At 49.7% G+C, this 23430-nt stretch overlaps 3 protein-coding genes across 8 annotated transcripts; 2 read left to right on the forward strand and 1 right to left on the reverse strand.

The window, feature by feature from the left end:
- Window positions 1-42: 42 nt before the first annotated feature.
- LOC306640530 (polyamine-modulated factor 1-like) lies at window positions 43-15927 on the forward strand. 2 transcript variants are annotated; one of them, XR_013757809.1, is made up of 5 exons: window positions 43-371; window positions 11781-11886; window positions 12765-12865; window positions 14250-14754; window positions 15439-15927. XR_013757809.1 is itself a non-coding variant. In XM_079104827.1 (4 exons), exons 1-4 carry the CDS (start codon window positions 214-216, stop codon window positions 14677-14679), a joined length of 795 nt encoding a protein of 264 aa, XP_078960953.1. In that variant the 5' UTR covers window positions 43-213; the 3' UTR covers window positions 14680-15003. The 2 variants fall into 2 exon arrangements, 1 of the variants encoding a protein (XP_078960953.1); XM_079104827.1 differs by lacking the exon at window positions 15439-15927 and having other exon boundaries at window positions 14250-15003.
- Window positions 15928-16063: 136 nt separating this feature from the next.
- On the forward strand, window positions 16064-18850 carry BGLAP (bone gamma-carboxyglutamate protein). Its single transcript, XM_079105066.1, has 4 exons — window positions 16064-17653; window positions 17829-17867; window positions 18027-18096; window positions 18291-18850. The coding sequence occupies exons 1-4, from the start codon at window positions 17479-17481 to the stop codon at window positions 18421-18423; spliced, it is 417 nt and encodes a 138-aa protein (XP_078961192.1). The 5' UTR covers window positions 16064-17478; the 3' UTR covers window positions 18424-18850.
- On the reverse strand, window positions 18645-23382 carry PAQR6 (progestin and adipoQ receptor family member 6). 5 transcript variants are annotated; one of them, XM_079104730.1, is made up of 8 exons: window positions 23044-23382; window positions 21823-21898; window positions 21262-21389; window positions 20951-21156; window positions 20716-20842; window positions 20280-20376; window positions 19949-20099; window positions 18645-19598 (listed from the first exon to the last, which is right to left on the reverse strand). In XM_079104730.1, the coding sequence occupies exons 2-8, from the start codon at window positions 21871-21873 to the stop codon at window positions 19324-19326; spliced, it is 1035 nt and encodes a 344-aa protein (XP_078960856.1). In that variant the 5' UTR covers window positions 21874-21898; window positions 23044-23382; the 3' UTR covers window positions 18645-19323. The 5 variants fall into 5 exon arrangements, with proteins under 5 accessions (XP_078960856.1, XP_078960857.1, XP_078960858.1 ...); XM_079104731.1 differs by lacking the exon at window positions 23044-23382 and adding an exon at window positions 22474-22599; XM_079104732.1 differs by lacking the exon at window positions 23044-23382 and adding an exon at window positions 22280-22435.
- Between the last annotated feature and the right edge of the window lie 48 nt (window positions 23383-23430).

Here is a 23430-nt window from a genome sequence, read left to right on the forward strand (position 1 = left end):
TTTCCGGGTGCTGAAAAACTACACTGATGCACCACACATCCCTTCTACCTCTTCTGAGCCCTCCTGAGTTAGGCAAGTGCCCCGCCCCCACGTGACTCGGTGACAGACATTCTCCCGGGTCCAATCGGAGGCGCCCAGTGCGGAAGCACCCAATCAGGAGGCCCAGGTGGGAGGGGCGGCCGCGCCAGTTCACTTTGGCGGTTCGACTTCAACATGGCGGAAGCTGGCATCGCAGATCCGTCAACGGCTGAGGGAATAAAGCCTCTGGTGTCGTCTTCGGAATCCGTGTCAACCTGCACTACTATTTCGCGGGTGAAGCTCCTCGATACCATGGTGGACACTTTTCTCCAGAAACTGGTCGCTGCCGGGAGGTAAGGTGGAGGATGATGAGGGGGAGAGCAGCTTTTGGAGGTTTGTCCCCGCCTGAGTACAAATCCCGCGATTTCAGGCGGGTAGAGGGCGGGCGGCTCCGGCTAGCTGGGCGGGGCGGGCCTGGCGCCACCACTCTGGTTCGGGGTCATTGGCGGAGGCGGTCGTCTCAGATAGCCCTGTCAGCTCCTGCTCAGGGAGAAGTCAGGTAATATTTACCAACTGAGGTAACCTGTAGTAGACCCGGAACCTGCAGTAGACCAGAAAGCCTGGTTTTGTCTAAAAGTGGTTGAAAGGAAAATAAGCCTTTGCAGTTAGATCAGGTTTAGATCTTGGCCCATACTGTGTGAGCGAGACTTACCCGCCCACAGCCTCGTCGATTCTTCGCCAATCAGTACGTTTCCCTTGGGATCCTTTTGAAAATTGACTAAGCCAAATACATTTAAAGCCACAGAGAAAGCCGTGTGAGCTATTGTGGGGATGATACCTCCTTCACTGGGAGCTTGGGAGGACTAGACGTATTACTATAAAACGAAACATTTTTTTCCCGTCTTGACTTTGATTTTTTATGAACAGTATTGGACACTTTAAAGGAAGAGTTTTGCTCCTGATGCCCTCCACCCCAGCACATCCTCACTATCCAGCTCTGTGTCCCCACCACCGCTGTTCTCTGGCCTTATCAAGAACTCACTTTTTGAGACTGGGCGTGGTGGCATGTACTTGTAGACCCAGCCACTCAGGAGGCTAAGACAGGAGGATCACTTGATCCAGGAGCCAGAAACCCCCAAACCCATCTCCAAAACAAAACACTCCCATCTTTATCCTATCTTCCTCCTCTGTTCAGTACTTTACTTTTCCTGCGTGAACCTTATGGCCTTTCTTCATTCACAGCCCAGCACATATTTAAGTGCCTTCTCTGTGCATGCTAAGTATATGATAAATCAGTCGAGACCTCTGTCCTGGATTTACATTCAACAAATAAAAACATATCATAAACAGCACTTGGTAATCAGCACTTGGTAAGATACTGAACAGGTGATATAACAGCCCTGGGAAGTACATTAGGAGAGCCTACTCTGGGGAGGTAACATTCAAGCAGAAACTTGAACATCCAGATGAAACCAGCTTTTTGAAGAACTAGAGAAAGCACATTAAAGGCAAAGGGGATAGATTTGTAAAGATGGTGAGGTGATCAGGTATTTTAGGAACTTGCAGGGGTGTTCCTGGTTACAGCAAGGAAAAGTAGTCAGGGCTTATAAGCACTAAGGCCCTGGGTTTGATCCCCAGCACCACAAAAAAAAAAAAAAAAAGTAGTCAGGGGAGGCTAGCCAGGCAGGTGACAACCTTATCAGGCAGGTTCTAATTTGCTGTAATAATGAATTTGATAAAATAATTTATAATTGTTTTTATGAACCAATAATGACATACCATCATTTTATGTCCTTGTTTTTTTATTTATCCCCCCTCACTCATTCTTGCCCTCTTTTTTTTGTGACTAGAAAAGACAGAAAAGGGCCCACGAGTAAATGGCCTTGTATGCTGTGCTAAGAAGCTTGCATCCTGTGTGGAAGCAGTCCTGAACCAATTAAACATGTTATGCAGAAGGGCATGTTCAAATCTGAGCTGTGGACTGGAGAGAGGAGGCAAGACTGACATTGGAAGGCTGGTTTGGAGGCTGATGCAATGATCTAGTGAGAGAACTCAAACAGTGATGGCAGGGCTGGAAAGGAGGAGGCTGAAGAGAAAGAATATCATGCTAAGTGAAATTAAGTACCCTGTCCCTCTAGTCACAAGCCAGGACCATGGGAGTACAAAGCATGTATACTTGCATGCAAATGTAGACATATACCTGCAGAAAGGCTATTCATTTAGTGCTGCTACTCTGCCCCGTCCCTGACACATTTTGCTGCTCACTAAAACGTCCTTGCCTTCATTTAGTTAAATAGGAACTTATGACTGGTTTCCTCATAGACAATGCTCAGTAAATGTCACATTTGAATATACCAGGCATTGAATCCAGAGGGACTTTACCACTGAGCCACATATCCAGCCCTTTTTATTTTTTATTTTAAGCAGGGTCTCACTAAGTTGCTTAGGGCTTTGCTAAGTTGCTGAGGCTGACTTTGAACTTGTGATCCTTCTGCCTCAGCTTTCTGAGCCTCTGGGATTACAGGTGTATGCCACCATGACAGGCTTGAATACAAACTTTTAAGATGTATGCAAATACTTGACCTCTTTTCTCCACCTGAAGCCATTAAATCAAAGAATTTAAAGTCTTTAATCTTGCTGGCTGTGGTGGTACATGCCTGTAATCACAGCTCCTTGGGTGACTGAGGCAGGAAGATCACAAGTTCTAGGACAGCCTGAACAATTTAGTAAGATCCTGTCTCAAAATAAATAAATAAATAAATAAAAAGGGCTGGGGAGCTGGGGATATGGCTCAGTTGGTAGAGTGCTCGCCTTGCAAGCACAAGGCCCTGGGTTCAATCCCCAGCACTGCAAAAAAAAAAAAGGGGGGGGGGGGCTGGGGATGTAACTCAGCAGTAGAGTGCCTAGTACCATAAATAATTAGATAGACAGATATACATACATACACATATTCATAGTTAAATAAATAAATAAGTAATCAATCTTCAATCTCAAGGATAAAGTCCTATACCTGGGACAGGAGTCTACACATAGTAAATGCTGGTTTATTTACATACCAGGTATCCAAAGGGATATTTTAAAGCCCACATTGATTCCCCCCACAACTCAGCATATTTAAATATAAATATTAGCTTCAGTAGGAGGGCAAATCCTATGATGTACCCCAGAGTGCCTGGAAGATTATCACCCATGCTGGGCGGTCAGATCCTGTGGACCCATGCCCCACTGTTTTGTTGACATCTTTTGAGGTAGAGACTGCTAAATCTGCTCTCTCGGGCTTTAGAACATAGAAATGGGGCCTGGTTGGAGCCTACTATTTACAACCTGAAGATGAAGGCGTCTGTTCTGTCCTTATAGCTTCCTGGACCTTCTGAAAATAGTCATTCACCTCTTTAGCTACAACAAGAAGGTGAGGATGCTCCTTTTCTATGTTTTGTTACAAATTGGGACCTGTCAAGAGGGGCAGTTGGTTAGAGGTGTTGTTAGTGGGTCTCAGGCTGAAAATCAGTTAGCGAAAACTCCAGAGAAAAGCTGGGTTGCCTTAGGTACCTAGGATAACTGGGCACCTATGCCACAACAGTGTTGGTTCCATGAAGGCTGAGGGAGCAAGAAGTGATTGACAGTTCTTAAGTTCTTAGATGCTGTTCCTGGTCCAGCCCATGTCCTTCTGGCTCAGTCTTCTGGCCAGAGATGTGCTGTGCAGGATATGATTTGTGTAAAGTGACTTAAAGCCTGCATCTGACAGTGACCAAGGAAAGAGCTAATTGAATTTGTTCATAAATGGTCGAGTTTTTATTTATTTATTTATTTATTTTTGTGGTGCCTAGGGATTGAACCCAGTCCTTATGCATGCAAGGCAAGCATTCTACCAACTGAGCCATATCCCCAGCCCAGTTGAGTTTTAACATAGTGGCAAAGGGGCTGGGGGGTCACTCAGTGGTAGAGGTCTTGTGTGGAGTGCTCACGGCCTTGGGTTCAATCATGAGCACTGCAAACAAAACGAAGAAAAAGAAAAAAAAGGGATAAAGCTAGTGGCAAAGACTTGGTGTTCGTAGGAAACAGTTCTTCACTGGAAAAAGTGATTTTAATATATAAACTATATCAATGCCACACCAGTTTAATATATAAACTATATCACCATCTTTGACTGTGCAGCTGATGCAGGATGGTGGTAGTGATTGGTTTCTGAAGTGTGGGTATGACTCATCAATGTGGTGTGTGCTTCTGGCCTGTCACGCTAATTCTCTCCTTTGTGTGTTTCCAGACCACCTACCTCTATCTCCACAGTTTCTGCCTTACTCAAGGTTATGGTCATCTCAGCTGTGCCTCCTGAAACCACCCTCACTTAGCTACCCAAATCATCTCTGCTTAAACCCTTTTCTAGCTCTTCCATCATGATTTAGTTCAGACTGTGTGTGTGTGTGTGTGTGTGTGTGTGTGTGTAGGATCCCTACCTGCCCTGCAGCGTGCAGGCCATGTAAATTCCTGCTGGCCCTATCATATACCAGCTGTGTACCTTTGGCAAACTCCTCTCTGCCGCAGCTTGCTCACCTGAGCAATGGGTGTGATGAAAATAGTTCTTGTGAGGATTCAGTGAGTTACTCCAGGTAGAGTGCTTAGAACAGGACCTGGTAGAAACGTTTGTAAGATTACTGCATCTTCATATACATGCACATTTGTGCACACATACCACCCTTCAGCCACATTGCTGAGGGCTTATTACCGGCTGCTCCTCTCCTGTTCTCTGGTCCCTGCTTCTTTCTCTCAGGAGCTCTTCCCGTACCCACCACACTCCACCCACCCACCTGCCAGGCCACACTCATTTCCCTGAGAAGTGATCTGTACCCTCTTTGAGGGCAGGGATCATATTTTCTCATCTTTGTATTTGTACCACCAAGCTTGGCCTGCTATGTGCTTGGTAAGTACTTATCAAATGAATATAATTATCCTGATGGTACTTTTTATCTTCATGCTAATATTGATCAAATCAAAAGGTTTTTTCCTTTGGGGAAGTATCCCAATTTCAGATTCTTAATTTTATATTTTCTAGCAGTTTCCAATGGTGGAATGTAAACAATAAAAGTTAACTAAAGGGGCTGGGGAGATGGCTCAGTTGGTAGAGTGCTTGCCTCACATGCACAAGGCCCTGGGTTCAATCCCCAGCACTGCAAAAAAAAAAAAAAAAGCTAACTAAGCCTAAGAGACCAAATAACCTAAAGACATAGTTAAGATTAATTTTTGGGGCTTGGGATATAGCTCAGTGATAAAGGCCTTGCCTAGCATGAGCAAGGTCCTGGATACCATCCCCAGCACCACATACGCACACACACAGGACAATTTTTTTTACCTTATTTTATTTTTCATGGTGCCAGGGATCAAACTCAGGGCCTTAAACATACTAGGCAGGTGCTCTACCACTGAAAAGATTGTTGTTGTTGTGACTGTGATTTTGATTGAACCCAGGGGTACTTTCTCACTGAGCTACATCACCAGCCTTTTTATTTTTTACTTTGAGACAGGGTCTCTCTGAGTTGCTGAGGCTGACCTTGAATTTGTGATCCTTCCGCCTCAACCTATACCTTAGACTCCTGAGTCACTGGGGTTACAGGTGCCCACCACCACAGTGGTGCCTTCCTTTAACCCAGCAATTTGGAGGCTGAGGCTGGAGGATCAAAAGTTAGAAGCCAGCCTCAGAAACTTAGTGAGGCCCTAACCAACTTATCGAAACCCTGCCTCAAAATGAAAAAAAGGGCTGGAGATGTGGCTCAGTAGTTAAGTGTTCTTGGGTTCCATCCCCAATACCAAATGCCAAATAAATAAAAATAAAAGTAAATGTGTTTGTGTGTGTGTGTGTTTTACTGGGGATAGAACCCAGGGCCTCTTCTATGTGAAACAAGAACTGTTAACACTGAGCTACATCTCCAGCCATTTTATTTTTAGAATGTCTTGCTGAGTTCCCCAGACTAGCCTCGAAATTGCCATCATCTTGCCCCCGCCTCCTGGGATTATGGATGTGTACCACTGCATCCAGCGAAAGATAACATTTGTTTGTTTGGTACCAGGGTTTGGACCCAGGGGTGCTTAGCCACTGGGCCACACCCCCAGCCCTTTATTTAATTTTATTTTGAAACATGGTCTCCCTAAGTTACTTAGAAAGCCTCACTAAATTACTGAGGTTGGCTTTGAACTCTCGATCCTCCTGCCTCAGCCTCCTCAGCTGCTGGGATTACAGGTGTGCACCATACCACATGGCAAAAGATAACTTTTTAATAGTTATTCATTCAGTTTTTAATCCCTGACCTGAAGATTCTTCTTTTATTTTCACTAAGAAACATTTCTCTGGTCTTTTCTCCCTTTTTCAGTCCTGGGGCTGCCAAGTATATACAGAGCTGAGAAAGTGGGGAGAAAAAGACCAGACAGAAACGTTTTTTTAATGGAACAGGGCAACTGTACTTAGCAGGTTGGGGTGGGGAGGATGAAGAGCATAAGTGTCTGTCATTTGTATGCCACCCATCTGAGATCTGTCTTGGTCTCAGTGGTTTCAGCTTTTTAGGAGCAGGGAGCCGAGGAACTCGGGAACAGGGAGTGCCAGTCACTGCTGCCCTCTTGTGGGCAACCTGTGAAACAGATGTTGAGTTGGGCAGCAGGCAGGGTCAACAGGGAGGAAGGCAAGCCTTGGCTTCCTTGGCTGTGATTCTACCCAAACATGTTTACTGGTTGGATCCTGGCCTGTCTTTCCATGGTATCCTTTACAAATCATCTGCATATGTAAACCAGCAGATTGATGAACCACCAGGACTTGATTCTATACCTAAATATTTCAAAATTTAATTTTATAAAAGTCAAACTTCCATGACAATTTACAGTCAGTTATTTTTGTTTTTGTTTTGGGGTTCTGGGAATTGAACCTAAGGCCTCATTCATGCTAAGCCTATGCTATACCACTGAGCTGTACCCTAAGCCCCTATGGTGAATTCTTAGTTGTTCTTAGTACAGTAATAGAAATGTGTTCTCACTGAGTTCAAAACCAGTGATCTTTTCTAATATCATATTTAAGAGAAAATAATAAGTATGTGGTCATGTCAATTTTGAAACTCAGTAATATGAAGCTGGGCATAGTGGCATGTGCCTATAATCCCAGCTGCTTGGGAATGCTTGGGAGACTGAAGCAGGAGGATCATTTGACCAGCCTGGGCAAAATAGTGAGACTCCCTCTTAAAACAAAAAACAAAAAAAACAGTAATGTGGTTTGTTTATTTATTTATATCTTTATTTATTTATTGTACTGGGGATTGAACCCAGGGATGTTCTACCACTGAGCTACATCCCCAGCTCCTTTTATTTATTTTTAAAATTTTTTTAGTTGTAGATGGACACAATACCTTTATTTTATTCATTTATTTTTATGTGGTGCTGAGGATCGAACCCAGTGCCTCACACATGCTAGGCAAGTGCTCCACCACTGAGCCACAACCACAGCCCCCTTTTATGTTTTATTGAGAAGGGTCTTGCAAAATTTCCCAGGCTGGCCTCAGACTTGTGATCTTCCTGCCTCAGCATCCAGATTCGCTGGATTACAGGTGTATGCCACTGCATCCAGCTAATAACATATTTTTTTAAAGTTACTTTCAGGGCTGGGGTATTATGTCCATCTACAAATAAAAATATTTTTTAAATAAATAAACGTTACTTCTGTTGCTCAATTTAGTCTCTTTGGACTCAGGTAGAGCACTTGTCTGGCATGCATGAGGCCCTGGATTTCATCCCCAGTTCTACCAAAAAAAAAAAAAAAAGACTTTTTTAGTTTGTGTTTTTTTTGGGGGGGGAGTGGGGATTACACATTTAACCTTTGCTCTTTAGTGGGGACAGATCCAGATGGTTAGCTTTTCCTACTGCTTGGGTGGTTTCTTCATTTGCAGTTGCAACCAAGACACATTTACTCATTATCTGCCTTGCAGGGGAAAGAGACTGTTCTGAGAAGTCAGGTTACTGACACATGCCTCTGAGGGGTGGTGTGAACTGTTCTTGTGAGAATAGTACTGATAATTATAACTAACATGGAACATTCAATGTACTAGGCACTCTACTAAGTACTTTACATAGCCAGGCATGGTGGCACAATCCTGTAATCCCAGCGGCTAGGGAGGCTGAGACAGGAGGATCACATTCAAAGCCAGCCTCAGCAACTTAGGCCCTAAGCAACTCAGCAAGACCCTGTCTCTAAATAAAACATTAAAAAGGACTGGGGATGTAGCTCAGTGGTTAAGCACCACTGTTTTCAATCCCCAGTACAAAAAAAAAAAAAAAACTTTTTATACATAACCTCATTTAATTCATAGAGTAATTTTGTGAAGTATAGATGCAGTTATTATCCTCATTTGACCAAGGCGGAAACCGAGGCTTATGGATGTAAACAGTTGTCCAAGGACACTCAACTGGTAAGTGGTACAAATAGAATTTTATCCCAGGCAAAAGAACAGGCAGTCTGTCCTCAGAGCCAACTCACTTACCCAGGGTATAGCTGAGTAGCCTCCTGGTAAGCTCAGAAAGCCAAGGCCAGGAGCCAGTTCTATCACACGGTTAATGGGAGCATTAACAGACTGGAGAAGGACTCCTCTGTCCAAGTAGTTCAGTCCTTGGGGCCCAGGGTGGGAGAGGTGGCTGGATGGGTCAGGCCTAGGGTCGGGCAGCTGATGCCTTTCCTCAGTCTCAGTCACACATTCTGAGAGGAGTGTGTTATGTGCTACTGTGAATATAACACTGCTCTGGACACCTTGGAGATCCCAGCAATGTTGTAGGGAATATTCCTAGCCCTAGGGGTGTTGTAGCCTGTATGAAAATATAAAATTTTACAGTTGGGGGACAAATAGTCATGAATGTTTTCTAAAAACATATCGCTTTCTTGCTTCTCTCTGAGTCTTTTTTTTTTTTTTCATCCACAGGGCATTCAAACCACTCCCAAGTCTGCATTAGCTTTCAAAGAAGGAAAGTTTCCTCTTGTACTCATGGACATTGGTGTCCAGACTGGTTTCCTTTCCTCTTTGGTTAAGCAACATGGTCCTATTTAACATATATTCCCATCTTGTTTATTTGAAGACTGTACATGGTTCTGGGATCCTTCACTTTCATTAAATTTCTTGGTGCTAAGGATTGAGCCCAGGACCTTTTACATGCTAGATGAGCACTCTACCACTGAGCCAGCCCCAGCACCACTTTCATTAATTCTTAAACCATAAAGGAGGCTGTAGAAAAGTTTGCAAACAGCAGGGTGAGCAGTCTGCTTCACACTTTCCCTGGGCTCTGTCTTCCTAAGCTGAGGAGAGATGTGCCCTGCTTAGACCCTCTGCCTCCAGAGTGGGCTGGGAGAAGGAAAAGGATCTCTAGTGTTCAAGCCACAATTACCTAGTTTCAGTTCCAGCCCAGCTTGGTCAAGCATCATGTGTCCCTCCACATTCCTTCCTGTAACCACAGACTGTGGCTGGTGGGGCCAGCAGTAAAACAGATATCTGGGACTGTACTGAGGGTTGAAAGGATGCCCAGCAGCTATCCTTTGAATTGTCCTTTTCACACAGTCTTAGCCTCCAAAGTTGTATTAATATGAAATGTTTCACTGTGACCCAGAAGTGTGCTGGTAGATGCTTACAGCCACCTCTCTGAAAGTAAGCCCTGGTTTGCCGTATTTGCCAGTTTTCAAAATGTAAATTTTTCTAAGCTACTGACATGGCATTATCATATACAGAATTGGGAATAAATGGGTGGTACCTTTTTGTACAGCATTTCCATCACACAGAGACAACATATTAATAACCTCAAGAGCAAATAAAGTGAAGTAGAATGATTAGTAGGTAGTATTTTGGGGGCTGTGAGTTTCCTTGTTTTTGTTTTTGTTTTGTTTAGTACTGAACCCAGGAGTGCTTAGCCACTGAGTTACAGACCCAGCCCTTTTTTGTATTTTATTTAGAGACAGGGTCTTGCTGAGTTACTTAGGGCCTGCTAAGTTGCTGAGGCAGAGTTCTCCTTTAAGCCGCTATGAGCTTGCTTTAGCATGACATTGCTCTTTCTCACTGCCTGTTTCCAAAGCTGTTTGGGAGTAGGAATTGGGTGGGGAGGCCTAGAGAACTGTGAGAGAGGGAGGCACAGCAGTGATTCCCTGACCAGGGATGGCATCCTGTATTGGGCTGCAGGTACCTGTGCCATGTTTATGCAGGGGTCCACTAGCCTGACCCACAGTGGAGTCTTAAGTGCAAGCTTTCGTGTGCTTGAGTGTTCTTGGTTGGCTTCGTCACACTCTGCAGTTCACTTAAACATAGCATCATGAGACTGACACCTCCTCCTCACCTGAAGGAATAAAGCCCCCCGCATAACACTGGCCCATAAACCACTCTCCACAGTGGTGTTTGCCACATTATGTGAGCCTCTGTGTTTGCTGCCATCTCTCCATCTCTCCCTTTCTACTGGCAGCTACAGGAGGACAATTCCCAGTACCTAGTGGTTAATCAGCATATAGCAGGTACTATGTGAAATGTTTTTTTTCCTTTTCTTTCCCCCTAGTATTGGGGATCAAACCCAGGGGTGCTTTACCACTGAGCTACATCCCAACCCTTTTTATTTTTTGAGACAGGGTCTCACTAAGTTGCTAAGGCTGGCCCACAAGGGGACTGGTATTTTAGAGATTCTCAAAATACCATCCCCAGATCAGCAGGATCAGTCTCACCTGGGAGGTTTCTAGAAACTCTGAAGAGAGCAGTGATCTATTATAACAGATCACCTTCTTGCCAATTTTATGCACAGTAAGGTTTAAATAACCATAGTTAGGTGAATCATGACCCACCTTTTTTTTTTTTTTTTTTTTTTTTTTTTGAGACAATCTCACTATATTGTCCATATCTGACTTTTTTTTTTTTTTTTTTTTTTTTGAACTGGTGATTTAACCCAGGGGCACTATATCCCCAGTGCTTTTTATTTTGTTTTGTTTAAATTTGAGATAAGGTATCACTCAGTTGCTTAGGGCCTCACTAAGTTGCTGAGGCTGGCCTTGAACTTGTGATCCTCCTGTTTCGACCTCCTGAGCTGCTGGGATTATATGTGTGCACCACCATGCCCAGTATCCAAATTTCTTGAATTCCTGGGCTCAAGTGATCCTCCCTGCTCAGCTTCCCAAGTGCTGGGACTGCAGGTACATGCCACTGAGCCTGGCTTATAACTCTCTTTTTCCCCCCCTACTATTAGGGATTGACCTAGGGAAGCAGTACTATTGAGCTATAGCCCCAGCCCCTTTTTTTGGACAGGATCTTGCTAAATTTCCCAGACCAACCTCAAACTTGTGATCCCCCTGCCTCAGTCTGCCTAGTAGCTGGGATTATAGGTGTGTCTCACTGTGCCTGTTTCCTTTTTGTTTTTTTGAGTCAGAGTCTCACTAAACTGCTTCGACTGGCCTCAAACTTATGGTCTTCTTGCCTCAGCCTCCTGAGTTACTGGGATGATAGGTGTGTGGTTTTGCGCCTGGCTCACCATCTTTAAGGAGTACTCCCTGAACTCAGTGAGGGCTCTGCTGAGAAAAAATGGGGAAGCCAAATGGGGCACTGGTGGTGGGATTGAACCATCCTATGATGTGAGCTGCTGATGAGAGATTTGCATTTATGGTCATTAACAATAGAGCCATGAAGTGGGTAAAGCTTGAGTCCTATGAGAAGTAGAGGTGCCCAGGCAGCCTGATGACTGTGCACTTGACCCTCCCCTTTGACTTCTTTTCTTCCTGCCAGCTACCAGAGATTCACTGACTGTTATAAGCGCGTCTACCAGTTGCAGCCTGAGATGACACAGAGAATCTATGACAGATTTATAACTCAATTGGAGACATCTATCCGGGTGAGTGACTGGAGGCCCAGAAGATACCATTGGCTTAGGTTTTTATGTCTAGATTGTTGGTCCTCTGAGGGCAGTGACCCACCCTCTGCCCCTCTGTCTTCTCAGTCCCAGAGCTGTCTGTCTTCCATGCCTCACAGACTACAGTGCCAAACACTTCTGTCCTTCAAACAATATGAGTATCTTAAATGCCCCTTTCCCTCATTGTCCTGGATTGTAATTATGTGTTTGTATGCTGTCTGCCCCACTAGACCATGTGTGCTCAGCAAGGGCAGGACAGGGTCGTACTCAACTTTGTACCTTCAGCTTCTGGATCAAGGCCTTGCACAGAAGAGGCCGCCTAATAAACAGAATATTGCTGTGAATCCAAAAAAAGGACATGATTCCATTCGTGTCTTTAAGTAACTGCATTGTCTCTAGAGAGTCAGACTCCCATGCTGTCACTCCGGGAAGGTCCTGTTAGGATCACAATCTGGAATCAGGACGGGTACTGAGAGCTTGGAGATAGAGCAGAGCTCTAGCCTCCAGAGGTGAAGGCAGGGAGAGAGGCCTGCTGCAGGTTCTTTCTAAATGTTTGCCATTTTAATTTTATTTTCTTTATTATAAAAACTAAAGCCAGGCATGATGATACACTTCTGTAATCCCAGTGACTGGGAGGACAAGACAGGAGGACCACAAGTTTGAGACAGCTCAGCAACATAGACAGACCCTGTCTCAAAAAGGTTGGGGATGTAACTCAGTGTCATATCACCCCTGGATTCAATTCCCGGTACCATGAGGGGTGGCAGGGGGAGGGGAGAAAAGAAATAAGCCAAAATTTGGTGTATTTCTACTATGGGCTTATCTAGTATCATTACAGCTCTTTCCTCCTTTCTCTTCAGGAGGAAATTTCAGAAATTAAAAAAGAAGGGAACCTAGAAGCTGTCTTGAATTCCTTGGATAAAATTGTGGAAGAAGGCAAAAACTGCAAGGAGCCAGCCTGGTGAGAAAGGGGGTGGGAAGGGACAGCACTTCAGCCTCTTGAAGGAGACTGTAAAACTGATCCCATATCTGAGACATTGGGCTCTTAGCCCCTGAGAGGACCCTTTGACAGGGACAAATAGAAAGGACAAACACCAAACAATAACCAAAAACAATTGAAATGCAGAGTTCCCTCCTGGGAGGAGAGCCCCAGGGCAAGTGCATGTTGTCCAGGGGTTCAGGGAGGGAAGTGGTTTGAGGTCAGACTGAAGAGGCCTTTGAGGGGTCATTTTAGGATTTGCTGGGCCTGTGGGAGGAAGGGGCGGGGAGGGACAGGGAGGAAGCAGAACAGTGAGGTTAGGAATCATGTATAGGCTAGGCTGGCCAGGCGTGGGCTTTGATTCGTTTATTCAATACATATTTAGGGAGCACCTACTATATGCTGAATACTGTTTTAGAAGCCAGAGATTTGGCAGGGAACAAGTGACACTCTGGAACTGACATTTCAGTGGGCAGCTTGGTAGCCTAGAATGCCATGAACAGGATGAAAAAGTAAGGTCTTAAGTGCAGAGTGGAGAGGGAGGCCATCGAGACCACAGCAGCCTTCCACTACCTTCTGTCCCTCACAGGACCTCAGGCCAGAGGAAGGAGATACCATTTTTGTGCTCCGTGACCTTAATTCTTAAGAGAGTGAAATTTTACAACTAAAAAGGAATTTTTTAGTGTGGTGGAGCATGCCTATATTCCCATCACAAGTTCAGGGCCAACTTCAGCAACTTAGCAAGACTCTGCCTCAAAATAAAAAGGACTGGGTTATGTGGCTCAGTGGTTAAGCACCCTTGGGTTCAATCTCAAGCACCAAAAAAAATAATAATTTTTATAAGAACCTGCAGTCATCTCCTCCTTGTGTAAGCCTGCCTCCGAAGACCCTCTGTCCTTACCTTCTCACATCATCCAGCCTCCAGGGTCGGGTCCTCGCTCCAGAACCACCCCATCTGGGAAGGCTTATCCTGCCACAACCCCGACCTCTCCAGCTCACAGCCTGATAGGGTGATGCATAAGCAGGGCATGTGTTCACAAGGACAGAGGCAGAGGCTGGAAAGTCACTCTAGACCTGGGGTATTGAAGATGGGGGAGTGTGTGTGGACGAGAGGAGAATGTGGAGTGTGGTACAGAAGGCTCATGAGGGAGGCTGAGAGAAAAGCTGGAGGCAGTTGGCCGGGGGCAGGGGGCACAGGGCACGTGTTCCCATCAGGAGCAGGTCTTGGGAGGTAAGTGGGAAAGATCTAAGGAGCCAGCCCAACTTGGGACTGGGGTGGGAATGTCACTGATTGGGTTTGGAAGTAGAACTCTCCCACACATTGTCCCTTCCTCCCTATCCCCTTGGGCCTCATGTGGCCCTTCAGGCGCCCCAGCGGGATCCCAGAGAAAGACCTGTGCAGCACCATGGCTCCCTACTTCCTGCAGCAACGAGACACCCTGCAGCGTCATGTTCAGAAACAGGAGGCCAAGAACAGGGAGCTGGCCAATGCCATCCTGGCGGGGCGCAGGCAGGTGGAGGAGCTGCAGCTGCAGGTCCAGGCCCGGCAGCAGGCCTGGAAGGCAAGTGTCCTGCCCTGCCTGCTTTCCCTTTCATCTGATAGGCCCTCAGATCCCCAAGTTGTTGACTTTCCCTCTTCCAACATAAGGGACCCAGAGCAAGCAGGAGGGACTTCCTGTGGTCATACAGTCACTTTCACCTCTGCTTGGATGTGTGCGGTAAACTTCTCATCCATCGCAGTAGACAGGTTGCCTGCCCACCCTGGCCTGGGGCTGCCTGCTCTTGTTGAAGTCTAACTGCAACCTATATCCCCTGTTGCAACTGCTGAGGAAATGGGCCCTGGGCCCAGAGAGGGCAGAGGCTTGTCCCAGGTAATGGTCATTGTACTCCTCCCTGTGAACATGGACAGTAATGGACAGAATCTTTAAAACATGCACACTGGCATGACTTCTAGAGCCTTAGTACATCTGAAATTTATTCTCTGGCAACAGTGTATGTCCTTTGAAGATGAACTTAATTTTTGAAAGTGGTCCCAAGTGACTTGGGATGTAAGGGTTAGAGTGTGATCAAGCTGGACGACACAGGTAGCAGGTGGGGCTGGAGTGATGAAATGGGGTTTCTTTTTGACTCAAAATGCAGTTCCAGCCAGATGTGATGCACACGTGTAATCCTAGTGACTTGGGGAGCTAGGCAGGAGGATTTTAAGTTTGAGGCCAGACTCAACAATTTAGCAAGACCCTGTCTCAAAAAATTAAAAACAAAAAGGGTGGGGATGTGGCTCAGTGGTAAAGTACCCTTGAGTTAAATTCCCAGTACCAAAAAGAAGATTTGGACTCTGCCCCAGGGAAGCCTAGTCTAGGTGTCCCTGGTACCCAACTTGCCGTCAGTACCTGTTGAGTGTAGAGACTTCTGTCTACCTTTGTTCTAATGTACCTTCCTGGGCCAGTGATGAGTCACATTGTCCTTGGGGAAACCCAGCCTGGAGTTCGGCACAGAGGAGAAAGGGTTTGGTCTCCTCATAGCCCCATGTGGCTATTCTCTCCTGCTGATTTCAGGCTCTGCACAGAGAACAGCGGGAACTGGTGGCCGTGCTGAGGGAATCAGAGTGAGGCGGAGACTGTGGCTGAGAGCAGAGGGCAGTCAAGGTCGAGAGCTGTGGTTCGCACACCGGGCCTGGGTGGGCTGCTTTTGAGGACAGCTGAGATGGTGCCAAGCCCCAGGCAATGATGGAGGATCAGGCCAGAGCAAGCCTCACTGTTGCAGTGCCTTTGAGACTCCCCTGGGGTCACACATTCTACCTTCAGATTCTTCCCTTCTACCTAGAGGACGGTGGCAGGCATGGAGTCAGGTGCCTGGCTCTTTGTCCTCTAGGTGTGGGCCAGCAACACTCCCAGGGCTCTCCAGCAGGTTGCTCCGCACGCCCCCCCACCCCCCCCTCACTTAGGGAGTGTGTTTTCAGTTTCCACTGATTGTCCCCTTGCTGAACAGCCTAAGGTCTCTTGCCATGTTCTCCCCACATCCGTAAATAAACATCCTCCACTGCACTATAATCTGTGAGGATGCTTCCTTGCCCGGCGTCTCTTGGGCCAAGACCAAACTTTAGTCAAGGGCTTGGTCAGTCCAGGCTGGATGGGGGATTGTATGTGACCATCATACACCAAGGGCGCAGAGCCCCATTTTCACAGAAGTAGGATATCTGGGTCCCCCAAGGTCAGGATGAGCTGTCAAGGGTATGTCACTCTTCATCCCACCCTACCCTTCTCTTTGACATTTGGGTTAAGTGTCCATGGTGGGGGCCCCCAGGATAGCTGGGCACTTTGCCGCCTTCTTTCTCCACCTTGCTCTTCTCTAGCCAGGGCCACCAGGACCAGAGGAAGGGGGATGGTTTTGGGTGGAGGGCAAAGCTCTTTTCCCTGGTATGGGCCACACCTTAACTCCTGGGACAGAGGATTGATTGGGCCTGTCTCAGAAGCACTGGGGACAGATTGGAAGATGTCAAGGTGACTCCTGCTTCTACCCCTCCCCCCATAAACAGCCCAAACATCATCTTCTCTCTGCCCTCTGCACTGTGGAGCTGCAGCATTAAGAATCCAGACACCTCCATCCTGTCCAACCCACCTCATCGAGTGCTTTGTCAGGTTGGGCAAATGGGCTTGAGCCTTGATGGGTGTATGAGTGAGGACACAGGTCAGGCAGAGGGGAAGGTGCCAGGCCACCTTTCCTGTCTTCCCTAGACTGACTGGAGGCAGTGGCAACTCTCATGTGTGGGATGGGGTTTTTCAGGCTGGGTCTTTCTGGCCCCACAAGACAGGCTTTCCTGGAAAACTGAGGGAGGCAGGTCCCTGCCTGAGGCCGTGAACACTGGAGATCTGCATGGGTAGGAGGAGAATCAGAGGGAAAGGAGCCCAGACTGCATTCCATCTTACACTCCTCACAGGCCCTCCCTGCCAGGGACACAGGGAAGGGGGTCCCTATCATAGGACCACCTCCCTGTCCTGTCCTTCATACCTGGCACTTATAGCCACCTGGCCTGCCCAGAAATGGAGAGGCTGTCCTCACACACCAGCCCTGTATCTGTTGGCTTTGACTCTTGGGCCTGTGCTGCCCGACCCCTTCCGTTCCTGAAGCATAGGGCCCTAACAGTCGAGTTGCCCCACACCACGCCTGCCTTTGATGTCTGCTGGATGAATAAGGGCATTGCTGGCATGCCCTCCCTATGGTTTGGCTCCTGCCTCCAGGGCAGACAGTACAAATCATAGGCTGTGAGAGAGCTGGAGCTCTGGAACCTATTTTAGACCCGAACCCGCCTTCCTCTCCTGGTTCCCCTTAGGTCCCAGCCAGGACTCAAGCTGAGGCTGCAGGTCTCAACAGAATGGAGAGGGGCTTAGAGATCTGGGACAGCCCCCAAGGAAAGGGGCCAGGGGTGATGTCAAGAGCCTGGGAGTCTGATTGTGGCTGCCCTCCTTCATCACTCCCAGGGCCCAGCCTAGGCATTTGCAGCTCCAAGCCACAACATCCTTTGGGGTTTGGCCTATAGAGCCAGGGCAGATGACCCCCAATTAGCCCTGGCAGTTTCCCATGTGCCCCGCCTGACCATGTGGGCACAGCCCCTTCATCTCTGGGGTGGGTATAAAGAGCGCTGGAGTCTAGAAGAGGCAGATGGGTGCAGTTCCCAGCAGCAGCCCTTGACAGTGCCAACGGACACCATGAGGGCCCTCACACTGCTTGCCCTGCTGGCCCTGGCTGCACTCTGCCTTGCTGGCCAGGCAGGTAAGTACCCCCAGCTCGCCTCCCCTTTTCTTCTGCAGTCTGGACACCCTTCTGCAGGCTCCCACTGTCATTGTGGAGGGAGAAGCAGGAAGAACAAGCTACCAGAGAGGTAGGAGGAGGAGGATGAGGGCCCTTGGAATGAGCAGGGGTGAACTGGGCAATCTTTTCTTTGCAGATGCGAAGCCCAGTGGTGCAGAGTCTGGCAAAGGTACAGGTATGGGCCTGGTAGGGGCTCCTGGCACCCCTTCTGCCCTGCTCCCCTCAGTCCCATTCCCCGACTCCCGCTAACTCCTGCCTGTCAGGAAGGCCAGCCTGCTCCCCTACTTGTCTTCCCAAGCCTGGAACCACCTGATCCCTGCCCTCTGCTCCACAGCCTTCATGTCCAAGCAGGAGGGCAGCGAGGTAGTGAAGAGACCCAGGCGCTTTGCGGACTATGGGATGGGGTAAGAAGAAAGGAGATGCTGAGCAGGGCCCTGCACCTATGGCATGTGCTGGGGAGGAGTCAAGTAGGGAGTGGCCTTTATGGGTACAGGGCAGGGAGATCCCTCCTGGTAAGCACTCTGGAGCCCCATGTGCAGTTGGAAGAAGGGGTGAGCACTTTGCATGGGGAATGATACTACTGTGTGGGGCTTCTCAGAGCCCCAGCTCCCTACCCGGATCCCCTGGAGCCCAAGAGGGAGGTGTGTGAGCTCAACCCAAACTGTGATGAGCTGGCAGATCACATCGGCTTCCAGGACGCCTATCAGCGCTTCTATGGTACCACGGCCTAGGGCGGCTTCATTGGCCACAGCAGCCCCTGCTCTGGCTCCTCTCCAGGATCCCTCCCCTCACCTCCCCTTGACCTCTCTGCCCTGCAAGTGTGGGTATCCCAGCTGGTCAAAAATAAAGTCCAGAGGAGGAATTGGTGGTCTATGAGTCTGTCCAGTCTGTGGAGGGAGGGGCTTGGCGGATGGAGCGGAGAGGAGGTTTCACTTTCCTTAGTCCCAGAAAGTGCTTCCCAAAGTCCTGTTTATTTATCGTAGCTGCTTTGTTCCAGAAAGCATTGAAAGTGGCTTCCTAAAGTCTTAACTAGGCTTCCCAGCTCTAGCTCAGCACCCCTCCCACATCAGTCCACTGTATCAGCCATGACACATGCAAACAGACCAGCCTCCGAAGGCCTGGACATCTTGAGTATACAGTTGTGACCAACAGACTCATCTCCATAGGTAAAAAGCTGCTGGCAAACAGAGTCCTACCTCGTTTTCGGGGGCAAGGAACAAATGTGTGGCCTCTGGCTGATTAACAAGCATTCAGGGTAGGCCTAGGTTAGTCATGTCAGTTCTTCCCTGGCCAAGCAGAGACATTGAGAAGCACCAGAAATGGGGCCAGATGAAAGGTCCCTGACACTCCCTACTGCAGCCTCCAACAGGGCCCTGGGGCAACTCCAGCCTGGACACACATACCTCCCCTCACAGACCCTCGGCACTTACCCACTCCCTCCAAGAGCCCCCTCACTGTCCCTGTCACTTGCTGCCAGTTCCCCCAAACTGTCCCTCCTCTGTGCTCTCTCCTCAGCCACTCTTGGTTCCAGGCTCAGATGTGCCCCCAACTTATTAGGCCTGGGCCTGGGCTCCACAGCAGTGCTGGGTTCTGGTCTCTGCCTCCCTCCAGGCCAAGGTCAGGGATGGATCTCACTGTTGCTTGGCCTGAGTTCCCTCCTCTGGTGGACCACCCTGCAGCAGAGGGCAGGTCCCAGGGGCCCGAAGCAGGGAGGCTGTGAAGGCAGCAATGATGAACAGGTTCCCAGCCACTGCAAGGCCCAGTGTGGCCACTATGCCCTGCAGACCCAGCGGGGGTTCCTGTGTGGCCAGCCAGGTTCTGCGTGATCCCATATCCGCTAGTACCGCCTCCAGTTGGAAGTGGGTACCCAGCACTGCACAGATGTGGAATAGCTGGTGGCTGTGGCCTGGAGGGAGGGTGAGCAGGTCAGGGCACATACCCATTCCCAGTGTTCACTGACTCGCCCTGTAACCCAGGGCAAGTCACCCTGTCCTCCTACTTCCCTATAAATTGGGACTAAGAATCCCTGACTTCCAGAATTGTTAGAAGGGGTAACTGAGTTGATTTGCACAAAGCCCCTAGCATAGCCCTACTAGTTTTGCTGTTACTGAGGAAGGGCCCAAGGAAGAAGACAGGTGTGTCCTTCCTATCATGTGCTTCCACCGTTAGGCTGTAAGATCCATTTACCCAGCTCACTCTATGCCCTGGGAAATTGTCTCCCTTGCCCTTCCAGGGCCAGGCCAGGTATATTCTCACCAATATAGTCAAAGCGTCCAGGTGCCAGCCGCTCTGGCAGGTGGGAGGCGAAGAGGAAGCCAGTGAGCAATGCACAGAGGAGGTGGTAGCCATGGCTGGTGCTCAGTGCCTCCTGTCCACAGTTGTGACCCCTGCCCCAGCACAACCCCAGCTGGCAAAGGAAAAGGACAGCTGGTGGAGAGGTCTCTGGGCGCAGAGACCGAAATGTGTCTGGGATCTGGTGAGGGTGCCAAGAGGGTGGCCACAACTGTGCTGAGCCTGGAGGGCAGGAAAGGGCTGAGGGAGCACCACAAGTTCAGGTGGGAAAGCAGGGCTGGCCCAGCAGCCTTACCCGGTAGAAGAGTGGAAGGTTGTCGAACAGGAAGGGATAGGCGAAGGCAGCTGTGCGGAGGACCTTACTGAACCCAGGACTTTCTAGTTCTGGGAACCTGGGAGACATGTACAGGTTGGTCACCATTCCTGGCTCGGGTAGGGGTCAAGAAGGGCAAGGGAAGCTTGAGCCAAAATGGGTGTCAATGAAGCTTAGTGGTTAAGAGAGCCCTTGGGTCACATGACTCCCTATGTAAATGACCACATCTGTAAAATGGGGCTACCACACCTGCCTCTTAGGAGGGAGGCTGTGGGGATTAAAGGAGAGAGCTAGCATGCAAGGGCCGGCAGTGTGGCCTCGATAACCATTTAGCTAATACTGGGGCAATGCACCTCTTCTCGGCTGTCCCTCGCCCTGTTTTATCTTCCCTCCCCTCTGGTGGCACCTGAACACCCACCGGGAATAACAGGAGAGGCCGGTGCACAGGAAGGAGTTGAACGCGGCGGCGGGCACGAAGAGCTGGTGTAGGCGGCCGTGCAGCCAGGAGGCGGGCATGGAGTAGGCGGCATAGGGGAAGGCGCAGCCTGCGGTGAGGCAGCGCAGGAGGGAGCTGAGGCCCAAGGACGCCCATCCCTACCCAGGGACCCCACCGGGCACAGTATCACCCCCTTTTGTCCCTGCCGCTGGCTCACCCAAGCTGTACAGGCTGAGCGCGCCGTAGTCCAGGAAGTAGCAGATGTGACGCGCGCGGGGCGACATGGAGCTGAAGGTATGCGCGCAGCACGACGCGAAGGGATAGAGGCAGGTGGGCAGCAGAAAGATGAGCAACGGCCAGTCGTAGGGCTCTGCGCGGAAACCAGGGCCCTCAACCAGCGCTAGGAGGCGCCACAGGAAGTACCTGCGGCGGGAGAGCATGTGCTCAGTCCGCCACTGCATGGTCCCTGTCCACCTGGGCACTCCCTCTGAGCCAAACGCTGTGCCCTCAAGCAGAGCACCCCCTCACCAGGTGGGCAGGAAGTGGGTCCAGATGTTGACCGTCTCGTTGGTCATCTGGAAGGAACTGAGGACACAGTCCAAGGCCGAACTGGTGGGGCGCCGGTAGCCCGACATGATGCCATCTTCCCAGAACACCTGGGATAGTGGTGGGAGGGAGAAAGGAGGCAGTCACTGTGCCCTGCCCCTTTCCATCTGTGAAAGTTCTCTGGAAGCAGGGTGAAGAGGATGCACTGGATATCACAGGGTCCCCAAAGACAGTCAAAATCAGATTCCCATCTTACCACATGGTACCCAAACCCACAGATGACACACAGAAGAGCCAGAATAAGGGGACAAGATAAGATTAGATTGAAGAGGACAGAGACAGTGAAGCCTGGAGGAGTCTGGATGGGGGCACATTCTGGGCTCTAGGGAATGGTCACACACTTGTTTCTCAGAACAGGGTAAGTTTCAGAGTGGAATAGGAAGGACAAGAATTAGCTTGCAGGAGGAATTTCCTCAATAGCTAAAGGAACCTCTGCCCCATCAGTCCTCTGGGGAGTGAGGGTTGGTAAGGCAAGGCCCTCACCCGGGGAACCTGGTGGACTCGAAGGAGTTGGGGCAGCTTGAGGCTGAGCATGGTGGCCTGGCACCTCCACGTTGACCTGGAGATAGAGTAGGGGAGCATCAGAGATCGGCCCCACCCACAGGCTGCTTTTCACCCAGGTTCAGGCTAGACCTGGTTACTCAGCCCAGGATAGGCTGCATTCATGGGTGGCAGCTGGCCACTGGGCTGCTTCCTTCAGGCCCTGCAGGGTAGGTGGCCTGGCTCCCTCAGTGAGTATATCACAGACCCCCTGCCCTTCTCACTCTTGGGGAATTCACTTTCCCCCTGGAAAAGGCTGTCAGCCTCACCCTGGAGCAGAAGGTCCCTGCTGCAAGGCCACCCCCCACCCCATAGTAATCCCATCCCCTGGAGTCAGCCCTATTCCTGTCTTTGCCTCAGAAGGACCCTGACCCCTGGAGGCCAGCAGAAATGTAATTACCCCCACTCCAGCAGAAAGCCCTCAGTGCCGGGTAAAGCACCGAAACTTGCCCTTGGGGGAAATTCCCAGGAAGAATGCCATCCAGTGCGCCAGGAAATAAGAGGATTCTGGCTCTTCTCTGAGGACTACACTTGTGCTCCAGGGGATATGCAGGGTCCCTGCCCCTCCTGAGCCCCATGCCCCTCAACCCAGACCTGTGCACTGCCTCCGGTGGCCGCTGCTCTGCTGCCCCGCCCGCCTCTCAGGCTGCCTCTCCCCGTGCATTCCTTGGCACCAGCAGAGGGGATGGGCCATTGAGGTGGGCCAGCCGCCAAAGAGGAGGGAGAATAGGATACACCCGCCTTCCCCAGGCCAAACTTTCCAGCAACTCCATGGCCAGCCCCACCCCTCTTCCTGCTGTCTGTGCTGCGTACTCTGGGCCTCACTCAGTCAGGCCTCTACTCCTGTCATTCAACAGCTTGGGTCCCTCTGTCCCTGAACTGGGTGCTGAGGACTTGGCTGGTAACAAGAGTACCTAGTCCCTGCACCCCACATGAACAGAAAGGGCTCCCCCAGAGTGTCCCTTGCAATCTCCTTACATGAGGGAGGTGAGATGCAGGGTCTACTTCCCCTCGGGATCCCTGTCCTCAGAAATAGTTTGGAGATCTCTGGAATACAGTGGGGTGTGTAGAGCTGCCGTGGAAATGGAGGGTTGGGCCGGCACTAACCTAGAAGACTGCCCTAGAAGAGGAGGTGCCAGGGCCCCAGGTCTTAAGCTTCCTTACCCAGAGCTGTTGGGCTGCTCCTCGGCTGGTGGCTCTGCAACCCAGGGCTCCTTCAGGCGGAGTCCCAGGCTCCTGCCAGCCAAGCTGACAGGGAGAAGAGTGGCTGGGGAGGAGGGCCAGGCCTGGGCGGAGAGTGGGGAGACAAGGGGGAGCCAGGGAACAATCCCAGCCTTGTCCAGCCTCTAGGGAGCAGCACAGGGTGGCCCAGCCCCATTAGCAGGCAGCTCACTCAGTCTCCTGCGAACAGTGGCCCCTCCACCATGGCCCGCCTTGCTGTGTAGACTGGCAGGAACAGGGTAGGACAGGCCCTAGCTGTGTAAAACTCTTAATTCCCTCAGATCAGCACACCCTGGTTCCAGGTTCCAGGAGTGTGGCCAGTTTAACGTC

Source organism: Sciurus vulgaris, assembly GCF_902686455.1.
Source record: "Sciurus vulgaris genome assembly, chromosome: 1".
Taxonomy (NCBI): Eukaryota; Metazoa; Chordata; class Mammalia; order Rodentia; family Sciuridae; genus Sciurus; species Sciurus vulgaris.

Excerpts from the sequence above, each read along its gene's own strand:
- LOC306640530 (XM_079104827.1), top strand. The coding sequence starts at position 214 with ATGGCGGAAGCTGGCATCGCAGATCCGTCAACGGCTGAGGGAATAAAG. Across the intron at positions 372-11,780 it reads AAACTGGTCGCTGCCGGGAG|CTACCAGAGATTCACTGACT; the intron begins GTAAGGTGGAGG and ends TCTTCCTGCCAG. Across the intron at positions 11,887-12,764 it reads AATTGGAGACATCTATCCGG|GAGGAAATTTCAGAAATTAA; the intron begins GTGAGTGACTGG and ends CTTTCTCTTCAG.
- PAQR6 (XM_079104730.1), bottom strand. The coding sequence starts at position 21,873 with ATGCTCAGCCTCAAGCTGCCCCAACTCCTTCGAGTCCACCAGGTTCCC. Across the intron at positions 20,100-20,279 it reads ACCTTCCACTCTTCTACCGG|CTGGGGTTGTGCTGGGGCAG; the intron begins GTAAGGCTGCTG and ends TTCCTTTGCCAG. Across the intron at positions 19,599-19,948 it reads TGGACGCTTTGACTATATTG|GCCACAGCCACCAGCTATTC; the intron begins GTGAGAATATAC and ends CCCTCCCTCCAG.
- BGLAP (XM_079105066.1), top strand. The coding sequence starts at position 17,479 with ATGTGGGCACAGCCCCTTCATCTCTGGGGTGGGTATAAAGAGCGCTGG. Across the intron at positions 17,654-17,828 it reads CTGCCTTGCTGGCCAGGCAG|ATGCGAAGCCCAGTGGTGCA; the intron begins GTAAGTACCCCC and ends TTTTCTTTGCAG. Across the intron at positions 17,868-18,026 it reads AGAGTCTGGCAAAGGTACAG|CCTTCATGTCCAAGCAGGAG; the intron begins GTATGGGCCTGG and ends TCTGCTCCACAG.